Source organism: Osmerus mordax, chromosome 14 (genome assembly GCF_038355195.1).
Source record: "Osmerus mordax isolate fOsmMor3 chromosome 14, fOsmMor3.pri, whole genome shotgun sequence".
NCBI lineage: Eukaryota > Metazoa > Chordata > Actinopteri > Osmeriformes > Osmeridae > Osmerus > Osmerus mordax.
The window spans coordinates 13839527-13863451 of NC_090063.1; the positions used below are offsets into that span (position 1 = coordinate 13839527).

General features: G+C 47.2%; 3 protein-coding genes across 4 annotated transcripts; 2 read left to right on the forward strand and 1 right to left on the reverse strand.

The window, feature by feature from the left end:
- The first annotated feature begins 4691 nt into the window (after positions 1-4691).
- Positions 4692-5632, forward strand: LOC136956432 (scrapie-responsive protein 1-like). The gene is made up of 3 exons (XM_067250327.1): positions 4692-4738; positions 5146-5382; positions 5578-5632. Exons 2-3 carry the CDS (start codon positions 5147-5149, stop codon positions 5630-5632), a joined length of 291 nt encoding a protein of 96 aa, XP_067106428.1. The 5' UTR covers positions 4692-4738; position 5146.
- A 3309-nt stretch (positions 5633-8941) lies between these two features.
- hmgb2a (high mobility group box 2a) lies at positions 8942-11535 on the forward strand. The gene is made up of 5 exons (XM_067250215.1): positions 8942-8993; positions 9828-9989; positions 10314-10462; positions 10623-10797; positions 10893-11535. Exons 2-5 carry the CDS (start codon positions 9840-9842, stop codon positions 11067-11069), a joined length of 651 nt encoding a protein of 216 aa, XP_067106316.1. The 5' UTR covers positions 8942-8993; positions 9828-9839; the 3' UTR covers positions 11070-11535.
- Positions 11536-12492: 957 nt separating this feature from the next.
- On the reverse strand, positions 12493-22181 carry galnt7 (UDP-N-acetyl-alpha-D-galactosamine: polypeptide N-acetylgalactosaminyltransferase 7). 2 transcript variants are annotated; one of them, XM_067251035.1, is made up of 13 exons: positions 21804-22181; positions 20896-21075; positions 20524-20792; positions 18373-18539; positions 18043-18173; positions 17712-17791; positions 17128-17310; positions 15878-15995; positions 15614-15736; positions 15258-15476; positions 14816-14914; positions 14517-14645; positions 12493-13729 (listed from the first exon to the last, which is right to left on the reverse strand). In XM_067251035.1, exons 1-13 carry the CDS (start codon positions 21924-21926, stop codon positions 13592-13594), a joined length of 1959 nt encoding a protein of 652 aa, XP_067107136.1. In that variant the 5' UTR covers positions 21927-22181; the 3' UTR covers positions 12493-13591. The 2 variants fall into 2 exon arrangements, with proteins under 2 accessions (XP_067107136.1, XP_067107135.1); XM_067251034.1 differs by lacking the exon at positions 17128-17310 and adding an exon at positions 16777-16959 and having other exon boundaries at positions 21804-22180.
- Positions 22182-23925: the final 1744 nt, after the last annotated feature.

Sequence of the window (23925 nt, forward strand, 5' to 3'; positions counted from 1 at the left end):
ACCTCCGCCAATCACCACTCCCATGAGTGTCAGGTTTCTCCCTCCTCCAATCACAGACTATGGACCTCCAATGGACTTTCCCTGACTAGCCAATAGGACAGAGGGTAGTGTAGTCATAGGATATTCCAGCTCTGTCCAGATTGTAATGCTTGTATTCTTTACAAAGATACCTAACTTTGTCTGTCTAGAAAGAGGATACACGCCTACTATGAGACTTGTTGAGATGTGCAGGCAGGTGTTTAGAGCTCCTCAACGTTCTATGTCTTGAGGAAGCTGTTCCAACTGTGCCGTTCCAGACCATGACATCATGTGATTAATCCACGCGGGCAAAAAGTCTCATTTCCTGTCGTTCAACGCTAGTTTAGATGTCATGGTCTGCGCGCGCCGTGCTTAGTTATTGATAGGCCTGAGAACGCAGCCGGTTACAGTTTAACATTGTGTGTTATTTTGTGGTCGTTTATCTCTATAACTGATTAATCAAATCAGGGAACTTCATATATGGCTTTGACGTTTTATGAACAAATCTACTGTAACAAGATATATCAATCTGAAAAGCCAGATGCACATATGAAACAAATTAGCAATAATCCTGCTTTCATTTTACGTCTTTGGGGCAAATAAACTAGACATTATAGGCTACTGTTAGTGGAAAATGGAGCCTTAATAAAAGGTATAGGACAACACTCCCCAAACTGACAATATTTAAATAATATGAGATATATTATTCTATGCATGCCCAATTGGTTGGAAACCATCTCAATGTTTTGCCTCAAACTGCTGAGTTAAGTGAAGCAAGAAATTTAGGGGCTAATAACTAGTCAGTGTTCTGTTATGGAAGTGGTGATTCGTGTGTGACCTCTGTGTTGTAACGAGACCTCACTCTCTCCCGCCCAGGTCGTTCCAACATTCCTCGTTTCCTACCCGCTCTCGAGTATTGATTTAATGAGTGGCACACGGACTGATCTCTAACGGTGTGGCCTCACGTTTATTGGTCGCCGTGTCCGCGGGGCTGGGGGCTCGAGACCACCGTCCGTCTCCCGGGTGGCCGGCGGCTCCAGGTGCCCGGTCCCGTCCACGACACCCCGCCGCTTTCATGACTTGTCACGGGATGGTTTTGATCATGTTTGCGCCCGTGCATAAACCTCCAGGTACTCTGTGGCGCCCTTTGGGCAATTAGAAACTGAACAAGACTGGGAGAAGAGGAAACACACACACACACATAAACAACTCCTCCCACCCCTCACACACAAACACACACACACACACAAACACACCAGAGGCCAGAAACCTCTAACATACCAAAAACTTCTGGTTTTGAATGCATTTATTAAGCCAGAATGCATTAAACAAAGCCTCAAATCCAAAACAAAATGTTCAGCTTTTTATAACAATGAAACATTTTCACTAGGTTAATCTATCAAATCAACCACCTTGGATGCAACAGTAGCTCACTATTCCGCTGCACTATCACGGATGGAACTATAGATCGCTGTTACACACAAACACACACATACCAGTCTGTTGAGGTGTACTCCATCAATGAAATTGAGACATCAACATAAACCCCAGCCCATTCATAAGCTCCACCTCCCCCCAACTACACACACACAACTTCATAACCGCCATCTTAAGATTCCAGAGCCATGAGAACATCCTGGTGACTATGTGTGTGTATGTGTGATTGTGTTTGTGGTTGAGTAACTGCATGTGTGTTTGTGACACTGATCGGTAGGTGCTGAAAGCAGATTGCTCCTGGAAAGAATACATGTCACCTAACAGATACTCAGCTCTACTCTGAGAGGTGGTGGTGGAGGGGGTGGAATACAAAGATGGAAGAGAAATGGAAGAGAGAGAGATGGGGGAGACCAAATTGGGTGAGAGAGATACAGAGACATGGCAGGGGAGAGAAATAGGAAAGAATCATGAGAAAAAGAGAGACTTAGGAGAGAGAGAGAGATGGGAGAGAGAAAGGTAAAGCTACAATAGAAGACACATCAGATGAGCCTCATGGGTCCAGCTGATCTGGACCCTCTCACCCTTCTAAACACACGACAGCCATCAGAGTGATGACATCCCTTTCATAATACACACACACACGGCTGACTAGGCCCTTTGGATAAGCAGATCTACAGTCGAACATCAGATCTAATCCTCTCCAGCCACTCAAGGACCACTTCCTGTCCCCACAGGAACTTGAAATAGAAAACCTTCCAGAGGAGGCCCAGAGGGAGGGGGCTGTGATGAGAATGGTGCCTGCAGGACCGTGTTAATGACCTGTCCCCCCCCCCCCCAAGCGTCCCCTCTAGAAACTACAGCACACATGTGAACAGCTGGCACCAAGCCAGAAGGAGAGCAGAGCTGGATCGACAGAAGGGACAAACTCACCTGCGGTAACCCAAGGATGATGACCAGGTCCTGGGAGGAGAGAAAGGGAGGGAGAAAGACAGATGGAGGGAGGGAAGGAGAGAGAGAAGGAAGGAAAGAGAGGGGCTATTAGGAAAATTATTCTAGGAAATGACTTGGAGTCTAATCACTAAACTGCAGCTCTATTTCCCCCCCTCTGCCAGGGTTGATTTTCCAGGTCCCAGGTCTGGAGGAGGAAGCCATCGCAGCTCAATACTGCCACCAGGTGGTGACCTGCGGTTAATACACGCATCCAGCCCCCACCAGCCTTCCTGCTCTTTTACGCCCAATGGATGGCACTCAAACTGCGGGGGGGTGGGGGTCAGTGGATCAGTGAGGAGAGCTGTCCAGGTGATCCATCTGTAATGAAGGAGATTTTTTTGTAAGCACGCCAACCGACACTGTAAAACATGAATCTCAGTTCACCTCATGAGAGTGCACAGTTTCAGAGGAGGACAGGGAGGAAAGACAGAGAGAGAAAAAGAGGAGAAAAAAATAGAAAGACAGCGCAGCCACACACATAGAGAAAGTAGCTGTATGAGTAGCTCTAAGTAGAAAATTAGTCTGGCTGTAAAGAGACTTGAACGTGTGTGTGTGCGTGTGTGTGTGTGTAAACAAGGCACGGATCCAAGTCAAACCAGAGGTTAGCTCACTGGAAACAGTGTTTCTGTCCAGCTACTCCATTAGAGTTGTAAACATGCCAGTGTGCGTGTGTTTGATCCTCTTGGAACTGTCACTCTGGAAGGCCGTAAAGAGCCTGGAGATTCACCCGGGGCTCAAGACAACACTCTCATTAGTCACTGGTCATTAGTTCATTATGCAGACACACACGTGCACACACACACACGTGCACACACACATGCACACACCCACACGTGCACATACACACGTGCACACACCCACATGTGTTCACACACACACACCCATAGTGACTGAGTCCTCACAGTTTGAGTGAATGAACTGTGTTCTGCGTGGTGACAGTGGCCTCTAGTCCCTTAGAAACACAACATCATTCATCTCTTACTGCTGCTAGTGTGACAGGAATGCTCTATCTTTGCTCCTCACTGGAGAGAGAGGGTGGGGGGGGGGGGGGTCAGGGAGTTTGGGGTTATTATGTCTGAGTCAGAGATGGGGTTCCTGTAGAATAGTCTCTGGGTACAAAGTATATAATAACAAGGGATCAGAATAACAGTCATAAAGACTAGGATTGAGCACAGTTCTTTCGGACATTTTATACGCTTTTGCATCATATTGTAGCAAGCGTTGTCTGCGTCAAGTTTTGAAAAGGGTTACGTAAAAGGGCAAGGGTTACGTAATCTTGCTTGTGTAGTCCGTCCCTCTCTTTCTCTCTACTACTCACCCAGAGATGTTCTCATGAAACCCGATCTGGCTCAAGTATTAATGTTATTCAGTCGGTATCCTTAAAGTGCAGAGTCGGATACCCAGCCCTAATACAGACCCATAAGGCCTACACACGTCTTTCAGAGTGTGCATACGTGTAGTAGTCTGCTTGTTGAAGGTGAGTGTGAAGCCTGGCGTGTGTGTGTAGCTTTCTTGGTGTGTGTGTGTGTGTACCCTGCTTAGTGACTAACTGCTAGCAGCAATACCTTTCTTGGCCCCACCACCTCAGACTATTTAAAGAGGGTCAATGGTCCCGGTCATACTATAAGAGGAGGAGGGGGCAGGAGCGGAGAGGAGGGGGAAGAAGATGAGGGGGCAGGAGAGGAGGGGGAAGGAGAGGAGGGGGCAGGAGAGGAGGGGGAAGGAGAGGAGGGGGAAGGACAGGAGGGGGCAGGAGAGGAGGGAAGGAGAGGGCAGGAGAGGAGGGGGCAGGAGCAGAGAGGGGGGGAAGGAGAGGAGGAGGAAGGAGAGGAGGGGGCAGGAGCAGAGAGGAGGGGGAAGGATAGGAGGGGGAAGGAGAGGGCAGGAGAGGAGGGGGCAGGAGCAGAGAGGAGGGGGAAGGAGAGTAGGGGGAAGGAGAGGAGGGGGCAGTAGAGGAGGGGGCAGGAGCGGAGAGGAGAAAGCAACGAGGAGAGTGGGGAAGGGGGAGAGGAGAGGAAAAGAGAAGGGGGGGAAGAGGAGTGGAGGAGATGATGGGGCAAAGGAGGATTCTATGTTTTCACGGTGCAGCTGACTTATCAATGGCCCTGGTTATGGAGGGTTAGAAAGGGGTGGAGGAGAGAGGAGAAGGAGGAGAGACACCCAGTCTACCCATGGGGTAGAGAGGGAGGGAAGGGGGACAAAGTGGTCTCTGTGTGGGTTAGTAAGTCCTCACGTTCCCTGAGAAGGCAGCTCAGACGTTGCTGCAGAGAGACAGAAACAGAACCAGCTTAAGGTAGGACGCTTCCCATTATAATGACATAACAGCACTGCTAATCACTTTAGGCTTGCTGATGTTCGTGATTAGAACGAACACGTGATCAAATCAGTAAGTAGATCTGCTAAAATGACAAATGTTTAAATTGAGTTGAGGTTATTGATTTCTGCTCATCAGAATGACAGTTTGAGTTGAAGGAAATAGCAGAAAGGTTTTGCAATGTACACATACATCCATGCATGTCCAAAATGAGCAGTAGTACATGGGTAGGGAACGGTACTGGGTACAGGGTTGACAAGGATGACAAAGATGTAGGCAATATATAACCAGTTTGTCACTGGTCCAGTGTGCGGTCGCACGTGAAAAAATGTCCACTTTGTAAACTCCCATATCCTTCTCTGTGTCCTTATCCACAAACCTGCCAGAATGAAGGCTCTACTGCTCACGGTTACCTTGCTGCTTGCGCATTTGAGCGTCAACGCGATGCCGTCAAACCGCTTGTCGTGCTACAAGAAGGTTCTGATTGACCGGGACTGTCACAGTGTCGCTAACGGCGTCGACCACATTCGGCCCATCGACTCCTTGCAAAACCATTTCTGGCAGGGCAACAAGTGTGACATGGTGTGCTACTGCAACTTCAGCGAATTGCTGTGCTGCCCAAGGTAACTCCAGGCTCTGCCACCAGGTGGCACCAAATATGCAGGGCGCCACAGACCGATAGAGCATGTGGTGTTAGGGGGTAGGCTGGGAAAGAGCTTCCTTCCTATCCCATAAAAGTAACTACCTGTGTCTGTCTATCTGTTTGCCTGCCTGTCTGACTGATTCTGGACTTTGTGGTTGTTTCTGTCTCGATCCAGGGACGTGTTCTTCGGACCCAAGATCTCCTTCGTGATCCCCTGCAGAACCTTCTGATCTGGAGGAAGGAACATCTTCTGACAGTATTTAGACATAACCTTGCCAGACTCCTACTGTGACTTAGATATACAGTGTCTGTGTCCCTGATGGCTGCAGCATAAATACAGTTGCAGTTTACTTTAGTATGAATATTTCTTATTGTTTACAACTTGCGTTCTTCTGAGCCTTGATACACATGCAAAAATTATTTGTTTTTGTTGTGATCAATGAAAAAGAAGGGAAAAACCTGATTAAAGGAAAGACCGTTTTTCACCTAATTCTGTATATGGACTGTGATGAAGAAAGTGTTTTGTCCGTCTCTTCATAAACGGAGTGACTAAGTTCAGTTGAGTTCTGGATTTTAATACGGATTTATCAATCTGCAGATTGGGAGAGAAAACCAGACCTCTGACAATAAATGACAAAACAACACCAGGCTTAGGTCTCAATCATGTCTCTCTCCGTTGGGAAAGCCGGAGGACCATCTTTTATAGGGCACAAGAATGTAAACATAGATAGTGACAGTCAGGCAGTAATGATGTTACAACAGTCTCAGAGAAAGAGATTCACTGCTCCCAACACATGACAACTCTCAGACTAGAGAGTTCATAGTTGGAGCTCTCCTAGTAGTCATGACAAGGGACTTTTAGCCAGTACTTTCTCCTGACCCCGAACATCTATTAACCTGACACATAGACACAATATACTCTTATTAATAGCAAGCTTACATGAGAACGTACTAACTTGTATCCAATGACTAGTTCTATTGATTTGTGAATAATGTAAGCACACAGGAAATCCCAATTTCTTCCACAGTTGAAAATATGGAGGGGTCCGCAATTGGGTGTTTATGAGTATGACTCCATCCTAGATTACAGCTCTGTCTCCAAGAATGAATAGAACTATAATAAACAATGGTGTGACTGCAGGCATCTCCTGCTGCAGCATGAGCCTCACTTCCTGTTAGCATCCTTCCTGTGAGTGAATTCTCCTTTGTATCTCTCCTCTACCCACCTCAAGAGGGTAAATTGAAAGTATGCTAAAAACACACACAGCAATAGACCGACACTTCAAAGCTGCAGCTCCTAGGGAGACTCCCTGTGGTTGAGACATCAACTTCTCACAATCACTATTCACTGTCTGCATGGGGCCTCTGAAGTGTGAGTGTGTGGGTTTGGATGTGTGTGCAAGGGACATATTGTCTCTTCACAGCTGCAGGGTGACCTACATCAGTGTGTTGTTAATGCTGGTAGCTTTGGAGTGGCTAACACTGCTCCTATGGGCCATAAGGGGGAGGGGGAAAGGGGCTTCGTATTTTGGTTCCCCTTGTCTATCTATGGGCCATACTAAGGCCGTACTGACAGTCGGGGGGGGGGGGGGGGGTCATTATCTTTGCATTTCAATGTGGGACCCATAGAGTGTAAATACTGTTTATTTCACTGTAGGTGAGTACTCGTAGGTAGCAGGGTCAGTCTTGATACTCTGTAGTACAAATGCAAATAAATAAAACGTTGACAAATGCACATCTGATGTAACTTTTCAATGTTATCAATCATCAATTACATTTACATTTATGCATTTAGCAGACACTTTTATCCAAAGCGACTTCCACGAAAGAGCTTTACAAAGTGCATAGGTCACTGATCATAACAACAAGATAGCCCCAAACATTGCGAGCAACCAAAACATGAAGCATACATTGTGAAAAAACAAATAAGTGCCAAAGGGAAGAACCAGAGCATGCAGTTAAACAAGTCAAAATCTATAGAATCGGTGATTCGCTGATGATATTTCCGTCCCTGGCTTGCCTACAAGGTTTTAACAACACACTGTGTAGCTATGGGAACTGTCTGCCGTATAGAAACTTTAGTGCTAACCCCCACCCACCGACCCCCTTCCCATCCCTCTCTTTTCTCTTTCTTGCTCTCATTTCAGCTGCCGTAGTGACATTCCCTGTAGCAGTATGGAGGCCCTTAAACGGACACACACACTACACAGAGACAGACAGACAGCTGTAGCAGCCATAGGGCTGAGGAAAGCAGAGACAATAACATCTTGGCATACAAGCCTGCCAGCCCAGCTCCTGCAGGAGAGCAGCTTCCTCAAACCGGTCTGAGCAGATCTGGTCTGGTTCACGGAGCTTGGGAGGGGGGGGGGGGGGAGGGGGGGACACTGCTCTGGTTGTCTAATAGAGATGGGGGATGGGGGGAGGAGGGTGTTGGTCATAGTCTTCCAAAGAAAACAGTAACAGTTTTTGTCTGTATTATACCGTGTTAAACACAGATGAATTACGTAAGTCAAATCATGGTATATATCAGATGATCTGAGACGAGCCCTGCTCTAAGAAGTTAATAGGCTTGGTATATTTTCAAGGTTTAGGGTTATGCGTATGTTAATCCCTACACCAACATCGATCTACACTCCCAAAACAGACAATTTTTTTTGTTATCTACAATTAGCCTAATTATGGAAGAAGACCTGGGAGTCTAATAAAACAGCTACATATTGCTAACCTTGGTTCCGATTATAGGTCCAATCTTTATAACAAATAAACTGAACTGTAAACAAAAAGATAAAGTCGCGTGGCGTGGCTTTATGCAGGTCAAACTTGAGCACACACCCACACATACACTACAGTATACCGCTGCCGACCCGAGACACATGGCGCGGTGGAAGCTCGGTGGGGGCGCACGGGTACTCACCCAACAGCTGTCGCCCCACTGTGCTTTTGTAGCGCTGCCGTTATGCTCGCTGATAATGGCGGCGAGGCGAGCCTCTAACTCCGGTCACTCACTGTCATGCTATCAAGCTTTATTACAGCTAGTTTGAAAGTGTGTTTGCGTACAGTATTGTTTATAGTATATCATAATAATAATAACACTAGTAAATAAACTAACTGATTCTATTTTAGTATCTGTCCAGCAGCAATTTACAAAAGGTATAGCTACGTGTCTGTAGTTTTACATAATGATATTGTCAGATTGAGAAAATGTGACTCAACTATGTGAATTATTTTTCCTTACAACGCTAAACTTGAACCTTCATTGTAGTCAATTGTGCAGGTTTGTGGAGGACACATCCCCCCATCAAAAATGGGTTTTCGCGCCATCCAGTTTAAATCCCCTATTTGGCCAATCATTGCAGCGCCACCATAAGATGTGACATACAACCATGATGCCATGAGAACTCTTGGAAACAACCAATAATAAAGCGAGTTTTGCGTTGTGCCCCGCATTTAAATTTAAATGTTTGCTTTCAGCCAATCAAATGCCGAGAAGGCGGAGCATTGCAGCAAGTGTGTGCGGTCCGACAGTCACTGACAAAACACTGTGAAGAAGTTTGGATCTGCACTCATCGCAACTTGTTTGGCTGAATATAGGTGAGTAAACGGAGAATGTCTCTCCACAGAAATTTCATGTTTTATATTTGTCTTAATATTTTGTTATATAAGGCTTCTAAGGTAGTCATACACTCGCATGCTTAATCGACTTGGTGGCTATTCTATATTTCAACAAAATTCACAATTTGCGATGCTAGCTTTAGGGGCTGGCGAGCTAGCTTACATTAGCTAGCTTACACGCAGTTGGATATCTACAGTAGTTTGCTTACAAGAAACCATTACCTTTTATCTAATTTTGGTTGTGCAATAGGCATTTGCACTACTATAACTCATGTGATCGAAAGCAGTCAAGTGTGATAGTATTCCTGTTTAATTTGAGATGTTTTATACTACTTGACTGTACTTTAATCAGCTTTTACAGAAAACTACTTAGCATAGAGCTAGCATGCTACTACGCACGATGCAGTCCAGACTCCATTCTCAGTTAGCTTAGCTTGCAAGCTAACAGCCATTTTTGTCCAAATGATTTGAGTTATGTTTAAGTATTTCAAACGTATTTTCTTTTACCGTCAAGGCACAGCTTAACACTCTTTATAATATTTATGCAAGTTGTTTACTTAATTTGTGTTACGGGTGAAAAGTTGGCACGGGAGTGTGTTTAGGCGGGAAACAAGATGGAGGCAAGCTCATTGTCTGGTATGTCTACGGAGAAGCAGGAACTTGATCGGATTAGGGCGGTTTAGCGTCCTCGGCTGTAGGGAGTGCCGAACAGATGGCCACATGGCTTTGACTTCGTTAACTTCGAATCGATGAATTTGACTTGACCGCCTAACTGTAACTTAACGTAACTTTTTTTTGTCCGTTGGTTTCCAGACCAAAGCAGCCATGCCGGGTAAAGATCCTAACAAGCCCAGAGGAAAGACCTCCTCTTATGCCTTCTTCGTGCAGACATGCCGCGAGGAGCACAAGAAAAAGCACCCGGGAACTTCCGTGAACTTCTCAGAGTTCTCCAAGAAGTGCAGCGAGAGATGGAAGGTGAGAGGCACGCAGGTTTTTTTTTCCCGGAGGCCAATCTGAGGGGTTAAGATCGGGGGAAGCGGGTGGGGGGGGGGCAGGGAAACGGAGGACTGGTTTACAACAACAGCTGAGGCAGGTCAGGGAAGCGGGTGGGGGCGGGGCCACATGGGTTATTGTACAACAGAACTGGTTGGCGGTTTGGATCTGACCAGCTTTGATGGATTAAATTGATAAAATTTATTATGGGGTGGGAATGAAAATAAGCACTCATTTTGTAATTGGTATGAACTGATGCACATGAGTTTGTATACAATTAGTCATTAACTGAGTCCCTTTCTGTAGACCATGTCAGCCAAGGAGAAGGTGAAGTTTGAGGACTTGGCCAAGGGTGACAAAGTCCGTTTCGACAGGGAGATGAAGGGCTATGTGCCTCCTAAAGGAACCAAAGTAGGCAAAAGAAAGAAGGACCCCAACGCCCCCAAGAGGCCACCGTAAGTACTGCACCTCACACCACACTACCCTCCAGTGGCCCAGTACGGGACTCCAGTTCCAGTCATCTTTATGATAAGAAATGCCCTTCCAAGGGCCTGGAAAGATAAAAACATTTTCTTAGTCTGGCATGTCTTAACCCCCCCACCCCCCTGTCTCCAGATCTGCCTTCTTCGTGTTCTGCTCTGACCACCGTGCCAGGATCAAGGGTGAGCACCCCGGCATTTCTATAGGAGACATCGCAAAGAAGCTGGGTGAGCTGTGGTCCAAACAGACACCCAAGGACAAGGTGCCCTACGAGGCCAAGGCTGGCAAGCTGAAGGAGAAATATGAGAAGGTACGAGGCTGGCGTCTTTGGATGTTGTAGACCATCACTGTGTGTGTCACACACACACATTATAATATATTAACGATGCCTCACATCTGTTTCAGGATGTGGCGGCGTACCGTGCGAAGAGTGGTGCCGGCGGCGGCAAGAGTGACGCAGGGAAGAAGAGCGGACCCGGCCGGCCAACTAAGAAGGTGGAGCCTATGGACGATGACGATGATGACGACGACGAGGAGGAAGATGATGATGACGATGATGACGATGATGAGGATGATGACTAGACAGCCTGGGAACTGGAGCATTTTACAAAACAATGTGAACCCGGGGTGCAATGTTGGTAGCATGTCTAAATCCACATTCTTGTCCATGCGTGGGTGTTGAGGCCTTGGTATCGACATGCTAACACGTTTATAGCAAGTGGATAGATGGTGTGGCCCGCTGTGTTGCAGACACGCATACACACACTGAGGTCTTGTGCTGTTTTGTAAATTTTATTGGCTGTTTTTCCCCCTCAAAGCACTGCTTATTTTGTCTTGATTAGTGGTGGTGTTTGTGTTCAACTCCCTATATCGTTTCCACTGCCATTTTACAAATACAAGGAACAACCAGTAGTTAAAACGTTTTTGAAACCATTTTTAACGTGGAGCTTTAAAACTGTTTCAGTGTAGAATGATTTTTTTTTCAGTTTTTTTTTTTATAATAAAATTTTGTATATTATGATTAAAATGTCTGTTTTGCTGACTTTCACTCACTCTTCATTGGTTGGATACTAGTTTGAAGTGCTGTTGGATACTAGTTTGAAGTGCTGTAAGTGTAATGCAAATCATTTATGTAGTAGCTTAATATACATGCTTTTACTTTATCTAACTTGAATAGATGTTGACCACAATTTGGGTCACCTGATACTGGCTTCATAAATGACTCATAGCGTCAGTTTAATTAGCTGGAAATGGTTCTATGTCTGGAGGAAGTATTGGGCCATCATGAGGACCTGTAACATCTGCTCAGAGTTTTGATTGGGCTTCTATTCTAGTCCGAAGGATCTCAGGTCAAATTGGTGCTTTTTGGACCCAACTAGTGCATAGCGCTAATCCACTATCCAGAGTGACTTACAGTACGTACAGAGACATTCCCCCTGAGGCAAGTAGGGTGAAGTGCCTTGCCCAAGGACACAACGTCATATGGCATAGCCGGGAATCGAACTGGCAACCTTCAGATTACTAGCCCGACTCCCTCACCGCTCAGCCATCTGACTCCTACTAGGGTGCAAAGGCACAAATGGAAAATGTATGTGGGGGGCTGTAAAGGGAAGGCCTAATAGAGTGGTTCTCAACCCTGGTCCTCAAGTACCCCCTGTCCTGCACGTTTTAGGTTTTAAACAGGCTTTTGCATAACTAGATTACGACCCATTCATTTGAATCAGTTGTGTTGGAGCAGGGAAACGTCTAAAACATGCAGGACAGGGGGTACTTGAGGACTAGGGTTGAGAACCACTGGTCTGAGACACCAATGCTTGAACCATGCTAGACAGCCTGATGAACTAGGACAAAGATCAATGTTCAATGCGGGATACCACATAGGAGAAACCAAATATAAACACCTACTGAATATGTAGTGTGGGTGCCATGTTTCATCTTTTCCTCATTAAAAGAGAGGGATGAGGTCAGTAGGTAAAAGTTTTTTTTTTTTTTTTTACCATGGAGACCAGCACTGCTTGTTTGGATCTTTAACTCCGACTCTCAGGTTCATAACTCTGCTCGTCGCCTCTTTACCCAGTAGAAACATATTTACAAAACATCACAAGAGGAAGATCCTCACGTATTCCTGTGAACAAAGGGATGTCCCTCTTTCACTGTCGTCATCTACATTCGACACAGTTTCGGTTTTATTTCACCATCATCAAATTATCATTCGTCAATCACAAGCATCATCACTATCACCACCACCACAATCCTCATCTTCAACCCACACATCCAGTGTGAAATGTGCACCTGGAAACAAATAAAAAAAAACTCTTCTTCCCTCCTCATATATAACAATCAACATCCCCCCCCCCCCCCCCCCCCCCCCCCCCCCCAGTGTCAGGGACAGAGTCGGGTAAAGGAGTCAGGGGGGCCCACTGATAGGCTGCAGTCCCAGGCAGCTCTGTGACTCTTGAACATCACTCAGAAGACTGGAGTTCGACACCAGATTGGACAGGAGAGACGAAAGAGGAGGAGAGGAGACTCCATCGCCCGGGCTCCGTCCATGCTAGCTGTGTTCACTTCTGACTGACAATTCACTGATCAGTTCTCACATTGCATGACGATCACCGAATCCTCCACCATTAAGAACATGATTGGATAAGTTAGAAGGAGAAAAACTAAACTAAAAACACATGAGCCCTGAGCAGAACCCCAGAGAACCACATGATGGAGAGAAGAGAATGTAAACATCACCTACACTGGGGCAGTGGCTGTGTGTGTGGCAAGTTTGATTGGGAAGAGACAGTTTTAGGTATGTACAGGGTCAGTAGCAGATGCAGCCAGACGAGGAGTGGGAGTGCCTGTAGAGCGTTCAAGAAGGTAGCTGCAGACTGAAGCCTTCAAGGAACTGCAGCCGTGGGCTTCTGCAGCTCTGCGAGTGTGTGTCTGCAGTAGCCTGTCTGCAGTCTGTCTCTGCAGCTGGGACAGTCTATCTTTGTGGTCTGGAGGCCTGCATTAAAGTGCTTACTGCAGTAGTAGAGCTGCATGCTGCAGATCTGCAGGCAGTAGTCATCTGGGTATGCAGTATTCTGGGTCCGCAGCACTCTGGGTCTGCAGGTCTAGACGGCTACGATGTTGTTCATCTCCCAGCGCTGGGTGGTCTTGCTTGTGTCACAGTCGGAGATGAACACCTTGTGGAGAACATCTGACCGATCCAGACACTGACCAGTGGGGACGTAGGTGAACCTGTGGAGGTCCTGGAGGGAGGGGTGAGGAGGAGAGAGGACAGGAGGAGAGAAGGGGAGGGGGAGAGAGGACAGGAGGAGAGAGGACAGGAGGAGAGAGGACAGGATGAGAGAGGACAGGAGGAGAGAGGGGGAGGGGGAGAGAGGACAGGAGGAGAGAGGACAGGATGAGAGAGGGGGAAGGGGAGAGAGGACAGAGGACAGGAAGAGAGGGGGAGGGGGAGAGGACAGGAGGAGAGAGGGGGAGAGAGGACAGGATGAGAGAGGACAGAAAGAGAGAGGACAGAAAGAGAGAGGACAGGAGGAGAGAGGACAGAAAGAGAGAGGACAGGAGGAGAGAGGACAGGAGGAGAGAGGACAGGAAGAGAGGACAGGATGAGAGAGGACAGGAAGAGAGAGGACAGGAAGAGAGAGGACAGGAAGAGAGAGGACAGGATGAGAGAGGACAGGATGAGAGAGGACAGGAGGAGAGAGGGGGAGGGGGAGAGAGGACAGCATGAGAGAGCACAGGAGGAGAGAGAGGACAGGAGGAGAGAGGGGGAGGGGGAGAGAGGACAGGAGGAGAGAGGGGGAGGGGGACAGAGGACAGGAGGAGAGAGGACAGGAAGAGAGAGGACAGGATGAGAGAGGACAGGAGGAGTGAGGACAGGATGAGAGAGCACAGAAGGAGAGAGGGGGAGAACAGGAGATGGGAGAAACCACATCAGGCTATATCCTCTCAGCGACACAAGTACCTGTCTGGGACTGAATGGTGATGCGGGCTCAACTCTGCAGTATATGAAGTCTGGGGTCAACATACCTTAAAATATCTCCACTCGGTGTATTCGTTCATATTGCAGTGTGTTACTATGACAGCAGAGCTGCCAGGGCCTCTGGTCATACACTGGTCATACTGCATCAGCTGGTTAGCTTCATTGATCCTAAACAACTGTTATATATAAAACGCACACACACACAAACAACAATTATGCAAGCACCACTACTCCTCTGTGTGTATGTGCATCTCCATATCTGTGTGTGTCTGTATGTCTGTATGTGGGTGTGCATAAGTTTGTGTGTCCCCGTAAGTGTGGATGTGCCTAGCGGTGTGTGTGTTACCTGGTTCCCCCCCATCCTGTGGCAGGGTCCTATCTCAACATTGCCTCCATTGGTGTGGCCCATACTGTCTATACAGTAGCTGGTCTCATAGCCACGGATCTACAACCACAACATGAGCAGGAGTTAGACGGGGGAAGGATTGGGCTGATACTTCTGCATGGATATGCTGCTCTGTCCGTGACAGAGCAGCATATCCAGTCGCTGTAACACTGATGTCATATATAACAGCTTCCTCCCTGCCTACCTTCAGTCAGTCAGATAGACTGGCAGACTGATCGTCTCTCTCTGTCTCTCTCTGTCTCTCTCTGTCTCTCTCTGTCTCTCTCTGTCTCTCTCTGTCTCTCTCTGTCTCTCCGTCTGTCTCTCCGTCTGTCTCTCCGTCTGTCTCTCCGTCTGTCTCTCCGTCTGTCTCTCCGTCTGTCTCTCTGTCAGACAGACATACCTCTCCCCACTCCACGTTCTTCGGGGGCAGGGGGTAGTGTTGAGGAATGTCGTAGGCAATCTCCTCCATGAACCACTTGAAGCTCTTGCATCGATGCTCCTCCCTGAACTTCCTCAGCTCGCTGATGTCACCGTAGGCCAGCGTCAGGGTCTCTGGGCGGCTGGCGTAGAAGTAGTCCTTGTACTCGTCCCACCACACCTCCACCACACGCACGTAGTTCTGGGAGTGCGCACACACAGTGTGAGTGTCACCACACACACACACACCTCTCTCATTCGTGTTCATAGGGTTAGGGTTACATGCGTGCGCAAATGCCTGCACACAGCAGCACTCCAGTATCTGGGGTTCAGACTGACCTTGAGGGTGGGGGACGAGCCCACGTGTGCTGGTGGGGGGTTGCCTTGCCAACCCTGCAGGCGGTATATGTGTCCGACACGAGAGCAGGGCACGAAGAGCAGCTTGCCTCCACACTGCCAAATCTACACACACACACACACCTTATTCCAGTGTAAGAGCGTTTGTCTTTATATGCGTTTGTGTGTGTGTGTGTGTGTGTGTGTGTGCGAGTGTGGGAGGGTGGGAGAGTGAGAGAGAGTGTGCGCATAAGTGTGTTTGTTTACCTTGTATGAGATCTCAAAGTTCTCTCCTCCCCAGATCTGTAGTCCAGGGTCGTAGAGGCCCAGCTCAAAGAAGAAGTCTCTTTCTATAGCAAACAGACCTCCGGCCATGGCAGGGGACCTGGCCACACGCACGTATATATACACACACACACACAGCAGTCAGACCAGGCCAAAAACTACAAATCCTATGATTCCACAGTGAGAACAGGAAGTAAGTGCACATTGACCAGAGAGGGTGAAGATAAATGATGGTGACAGGGTGAGACATGAATGAAGGAGGTGAACGTTGCCCCAGAGAGTCCTTTCACTAACCTACACTAACCCATATGTACTAACCTTCACTAGCTATCTCATATTTACTTATTGAAACTAGGCCAGGAGACTAGGTTAGCAGGCTAGGAAACTAGTTATCTAAGTAGCAGGGAGAAGAAAGACTATCAAGTCTGATAGCTAGCTGTGGAACTAGTCCCACTGTACTAGTTAGCTGTGTGAGAACCATGATCACAGTGGCAATTAGTTATCCAGTCAACAAAACACATTCTAACAGGCCAGCCAATAAGATTGTAGTGACAAACATTGCAGCCAAAAAGACTACGGAAGAGCTGTTGGCAGAATCGTAAGTCTCACTAACATTCTCAATAGTTTCTTAGTAGCCAATCACATAGCAGAAGGTTGAGGTCAGAAGCCAATCACAGAGACGGTTAAGGTTAGAAGCCAATCACAGAGCAGGAGAGTGGAAGAGAAGTAGTACAGTAGGCCCGACACAGCAGCTGCCAGAAGTCATGTTAGAACCACCCAGCAAATATAACCAGCCAGTCAGTATAACCAACCAGCCAGTATAACCAGCCAACACACCCAGAACAGCTTCGGGGTATATATATATATATATATATCATTACCGATAGGGCTCGGTTCTAGTGGCTCTGTTCTGTTTCTCCCTGCTGCCCAGAGGGACCCTCTTCCACAACATGCTCCAGTCCCATGCCCCCCGGGCAAACCCATCCTCATCACCGCCCCCTTGGGGCTCGATCACATAGGTCTGGCCGTGGATGGAGTCTATCAGGGGCACAGTGGACACCGTTCTGGAGGGAGGGAAGGAGGGGGGCACACAATGGCACACACACACGCACACACACAAAGCATGCAAGCATGCCCGCATGCACAGACAAGTGTACACACACACAGACACACAGAGGAGGGATGGGAACAGAGGGGGGGAGGGTGTTAGCAACGTTCAGGCAGCAGTGTACCGGTAGGGCTGGGTCTTGTGCTGCATGGTGCTCTTCTCTTTGGAGCTGAGGGGGACCCGCTTCCAGAGCAGGCTCCAGTCCCACGCCCCCCGGGCCAGCCCGTCCTCATCACCCCCCTGCTGGGGCTCCAGAGTGTACTCACTACCGTCTATGTAGTCTATGAGAGGCACCGTGCACACCGTTCTACACACACACACGTCAACATGCCACACACAGGTAAACATACAACACACATGGATTAAGATCTCATACACACACTCGTGCACACACACACAGCAGAGTGGGTGGAGACACAATCGTTATTCTACAGTAGAGTGTACCGATGTTCCAAGTTTTGCTCAGCTTGAAAATAGGAGTGAGCAAGCAGGGTCCGTCCCTAAACCAAAACATGGTCCCTATTCTTCTCATGTAATCATGTCAAGGACTGAACAGTGTTCATACTAGACAGTGCTGTTCCCCAGCTCCTGCAGGGTGCTCAGCACTACAATAGTCTGTTATCGATAGTCGAAATGATTGACAAAGTGTCTGCTAGCTGTAGCTCTGCAATAACAGAAGCTAACACAGATGTATGTAGTCTTTGATACCTGTCCAGGGAGATGGGGGCCACCAAGGGGGCATACCAGTTCACCCCCACCTCACAGTGGGCATCGAGATAGATCAGCACCTGGAGGCGAAACACACACACACACACACACACAGATCCTGATAACCACAACAGAGACTTTGTATGTGTGTGTGTAGGGTATGCTGGTTCTTGTGTAGGTGTGGAGAATGTGCGTACTAGTGTTGGGGTGCTACCTGTCTAGGTGTGTGTGTGTACTAGTGTTGGGGTGCTACCTGTCTAGGTGTGTGTGTGTACTAGTGTTGGGGTGCTACCTGTCTAGGTGTGTGTGTGTACTAGTGTTGGGGTGCTACCTGTCCCAGAGTGGCCACACGGGCCCCGATGCTCCTGGCCTGGATCAGCCCCTCCCTCTTCTCATTCCTGTGAAGCTTCACCAGACCGTTCCACTGCTTGATGTAGTCCTCCAGACGCTCCTTCAGGTGGGCTGGGGGGGTTGAGAAGGAGAAGGAGTGAGTCTGTGTGGGAGAGACAGTGTGAGTTTGTGTGTGTGTGTGTTGGAGTGAATGCGTGAGACAGCAAGAGAGTGCGTGTGAGAGTGTAACTGAGTGAGTGACTGTACATGTGTAAGATTGTGTGTGTGTGTTTGTGAGATTGTGTGTGTGACAGAGAGAGCGAGTCCCTACCCTTGTTGCTGTAGTCGTCTATGAGGACGATCTCAGCCAGGTACCTGGGCGGCGTCCTCTTGATGACACTGTGGACAGTCCTCATCAGGGTGGACCAGCCCTCGTTGTGGAACACGATGATCACGCTGGACGTCAGCAGGTTCTCGTCATAGTTCCAGTATTTACACCTGACACCCACACACAGAGACACACGAGAGGGGGGGCAAAGCTAGAACATTACAGACAGAAGACCATATTTCATCCTTGTCTCATACACACTTGGGGCTGTTGTTTCCAGACTTCAACAGTATGAGTGCGCTAGCCTCCATTTTGGCCCCCTGCTCCCAAGTCAGGTACATACCCAGCCCTACTTGGAGTGTGACATACTCTCTCTACAGAGAGAGAAACAGATCTAACAACAGACCTGATGCTGTGTATTAACCAGTCAAACAACCTTCATGCCTCGGGTCAGTCAGTCTGTCTGCCTGCCTGTATAATCACAACACACTCGCTGCTAATCACACAAGATGTGGTTAGACTGGCTTCTTTCTTCACTTCTGCCCCCTCCCGCTCTCCTCCTCTGCATACCGCTCTAACCTAGCTTCTAACCACAGGCTTTGTAAACAACAGCAGACAGGCTCTTAGCCGGAGCCTCATACATATTATAATACTGTTACAGTGACACCTAGTGGTGTGAAGCAGGGCAGCTCCTTGACATGAGGGTCCAGATCCTGATAGATAGACAGGCTGACAGACAGAAACAAGCTGACTGACAGACAGGCTGACAGACAGACAAATTATAATGATACGTGATGGCTACATTGCTAGCTAGTGTGTTTACTGTCCTGTCCACAGTGTAGGATACTGGCTATTTGGAGTCTCCGTCTTTCTCTCTGCCACACACACACACACACACACACACACACACACACACACACACACACACACACACACACACACACACACACACACACACACACACACACACACACACACACACACACACACACACACACACACACACACACACACACACACACACACACACACACACACACACACACACACACACACACACACACACACACACACACACACACACACACACACACACACACACACACACACACACACACACACACACACACACACACACACACACACACAGTATCCCATACTTGCTGCTTGTTCAGAGAGGAGCATTAACAAAGGTGTTCTTTGTCAACCACACATTGGCTCAGGGCCAAATGAAAGGCACTCTAAAACTCACACACCAGTACACTTTTGTTCGTTGTTTCTATATGCGTGTATGTGTGTGTACTGCCATTCTCTCCTTCCTCAAACCAGGCCTGAAAGAAAACAAGCATCTTTGCAGACTGCAGCTTCATTATCAGACCCACAGACACTAATCCAGGTACACACAGACACCAACACTAATTCAGGTACACACACACAGACACCAACACTAATCCAGGTACACACACAGACACCAACACTAATCCAGGTACACACACACAGACACCAACACTAATTCAGGTACACACACACAGACACCAACACTAATCCAGGTACACACACACAGACACCAACACTAACCCAGGTACACACACACAGACACCAACACTAACCCAGGTACACACACACAGACACCAACACTAACCCAGGTACACACACAGAACCGAATACAGGTTAACCTGGTAGTGGACACAGGCCCACACCCAGGCCCAGCATAGTAGGAACCGTAGGTTAACATGGAGGTACTTCCTTCCACAGCATGGTTGACAGCAGCGCCACACCGTCAAACACACGTCAGCAGGTGTGGGATAGGCAAGGCGTGTCCTCAGAGGGATTCCTTTGTCTGGCCTTTGCTTCAAAGCCATACTAGCCACTACAGCATCACACCCTGTCAACAACCAAGGTGTTCCTGATTTGAGTCACCCACTGCCATTGCAAACCAGTGGTCCACTCCCCATGAGTGGCATCTCTGAGGCACGCACATGTAGATGACCTGCAACTGGTTCAGGCCTGATCTCCACACTCAACCTGCCCTACAGGTGTTCTATCTACCAGATTCAGATCTGCCGTACCAAACAGCTCTGGTGTCGGAGGGATGTACACCCAGGTCTACTTTTTTTGTGGGCCTTCTTCCCCCTTTGGAGGAGGGATACTTACTCGTCGTGCCGGATGTCGCTGATGGTCCTGTCCAGAGAGATCATGTCGCTAGCCACCATGTTGAAGCCAAATTCCTTGATGCTGTCCTGCACGGCCTCCTTGTACTCTGGGCCCAGGACGAAGGCCTTGGCCCCCTCTCCTGGCCCCCCGGGGATCCCCTGAGGCTCTGGTTCACGTGGCTCAAAGTTCCCCAGCGTGCCCTTCTTCAGCATGGGGGCCGAGTAGGCGTTGGTGTGGGGCTTGAAGGTCACGTACTGCTGCTGGATGACCTGGAGGTGGAGGAGGAGGTGTTACTGTTACATACAACTCATAATTGTTCATTCACACATGTAGTGTTTCTGCCTTTCACATGCACCTTCACTGTACCCTCACCTGGTTCTGGTTCTTGTTCTGTTGAGGCTGGGCGTCATGTCGGTCAGCTCCGTTCTTATGTCTGATGGAGTCGAGGTCCACCTCCACCCCCTCCACGTGTGGCCAGGGCACCACCGGTCTGAACTGATCTCCATCCACTGCCTCTGCTTTGGGCAGAAGCTTGGCACCAACATTCCCCTCCTGGAGGGAAACACTGAAGTTAGACTGGTACACACACTCATATACTCTCATTTAGTGCCACATTCAAAATAATATAAGAATATGTTATAATAACATATGTTTAAGGACATAAGAACAAGTTATGAGAAGTTTAATTCCGTATTTTTCAAGCCGTTTGTACAAACTGCTAGTCTAGCTGCTGTAATACTTACTAGTATCTCTGCTTCCGGGTTTTACTGATTTCGCTAGCAATACTGTTGATACAGTTTTCTAATATGATGACATGAGTAGACATTCAGGGACTTATCTGATTAGCTAGTCTTGCAAGCAAACTAATTTAGCGGTATAATTCAATGGCTAAGTTGATAATGCACCTATGTATGCATGTTAGTTATTAACTCGTTAGTAGGAATGGGTTTCAGCTTCACGCTAATGAATGGTCAGTTCAAATCGATCACAAAAACTGCATCCAACTAAGACAGCTCGAGCTAGCCATATCCATGACAACGAAAGACGGGGTTAGCTAGTAATGTTAGTAATAGTAGTACTAGTTAACTGGTAGTTAAAGGGCTAATGTGATTCGTATCTCTGCTAGAAAACTTGACTAGTATGCTAATATTCCCTGCAGTTTAGCACTAGCTACTATTAGCTGCTACTACTGGTGACCCTTACTGAGCTAGCTGACGTTTTCTAGCTAGACTCGGTGTACTGTACTGTACAGTACTATTAGAGAGCTAACATTAACTTACCCGTTTTACAAAGGGGTTTTCGTCATTTGCTTTCGGTGAGAGGGACGACCAAAGTACCACCAGCCCCAGGAACGTCCCGATGACTATCAAACTACGAAGGATGAATCCTACTTTCAGCCTCATTGTTAAAACAAGACCAGTTAGCTACAAATATGCTAGCGAGCGAGCTAGCTGTCAACCAACCCCCTTGCTCCGTGGCACCCCTGCTCTCTCTCGGTAAAGTCCGTGTCTGTCGCCCCGGTTGTATCTGATCGACCCCTCTCGACAGTTCTAGATCTGTGCCTAGCTAGTAGTAGCTTATTCCTCCCTGACCCTGTACCGCTCTGCCGCGTACTTATGTTTATTCAATTTATTTTTACAGGCACGCTAGTAAGTGCAACGCAAACTGACCCTCCCTTTCGCTTGAATGGGAGTGTATTACAGCTAAGCTGCTGCGTTATGTTTGCCAAATACACACGGATGTTAGCTCAAACAACAGGACGCCGCAGGTGTATTTGATTAGCGGTGCAGTCAGATGAACCCATATATGGATAAACCGCTGTATTATAGCTATATGGCTACAGTATATACTGTTTGTGTACTGTAGACATTGACCCCCATTATCACAACCACTGACAAAGAAACCGACAGACATCCTTTGGATCTTGAATGTATGCAGCTGAAGACAGCATTGATTTAGGAGTGTAAGTGACGGACTAAATGTATGATTTATCTTGGAATTACATTTAGGAGTCAAATGATTTGAAATGATGATTTGTTATTTCATGGGTGGAGTAAAACTTTTAAAGTGTCAAAAAAGTAATGCTTCCTTTCCGCTATTTATGTATGCAAAGCACTGTAGCTTAGGTGGATGTTGACTTTCGAGGGTGGTCCGGTTAGCTGAACTGACTTCTGTGCTATCTGCTCAATACATGATTAATTCTAAAATACGTGGTACAGTGATAGAGCGTAATGGTTTATGATATAAGCAGCCTGCAGGTCTACATAAAAAAACTTTGTCATGAGGAAGCCATCACACACTAACACTAGATGGTACAAAACATTAAATGTTTGTACATTATTATGTAATGTATATTATATAATTATACTATATGTGCACCCCAGACATGACGACTCTGCCTCCCTCTACCCTCAATGAGGCCAAGCAAGTGCACATGAACAACGCGTGTACGACAGAAGAAAAGATGAATGAACACAGCCTTCGTCACACCCTAACCCTAACCCTAACTAAATAAGAACAATTATGACAGATCGTCTCCTGTCGATATCTGTAGTAACGACAAGAAAGGACGCCATTTACTCAAAGCACCCAGTAGAGGGCGCGTAAGATGGCAAGTTAAAATGCAGTTCATATTGAACTTTTTTTTTTTTGCATTGAAAAAATATTTTTTCAACCTTTCAAAACTTTTTTTCAAACTTTCTATGGAAAAGTATTCGTAGGCCTACTTTGTTACTTCCCATCTATGCATACAACAGATAGTGTATGTATTTGAATACAATAACACAAAAAAAATTGTATGGTTTCTGGAAACATGATTGTATGATGGTAAAATACTTCATTCATCTCCATCTATCCTGCTCAGTCTTTTATTGAGCCTAACATGATCTTTATTTAAAAAAAAGACGTTTCAACAGAACAGAATACGAAGCTGCTGTGCAAAGTTCATTAGTTCAAGTGTATTAGGTCATTACAATGACCATTTCAACCATAACTAAATCACCTTCAAACACGCTGAGATAAGTTACTTCCCTAAAAAGACCAAATAAATACATAAATAAACAGATCAAATAATAAATATATACATACATAAATAGTCATATAAAAAGATAACCCTTTATCCCTAGTTCCAGTAGGGGCAACCCATGCTGTGGAGAGAGAGAGAAAGAGGGAGAGGTATAGAGAGATCTCTGATCAAGAACCAGTCTACAAGACCTCATTACCTTTTTACCTTTAACCCCTAGTGAAGCAGGATAGAACCTTCTAGAAGATTCTGAGTTCCTGAGCCAGGTACACCCTCCTAGCTGGCCTGCTCCTACTCTTCTGAGAACTACATATCCCAGCAGGATGCGGGACAGGTAGACAGTAAGTCAATGCAGCCTTCCTCCTTTACTTTAGATCAGA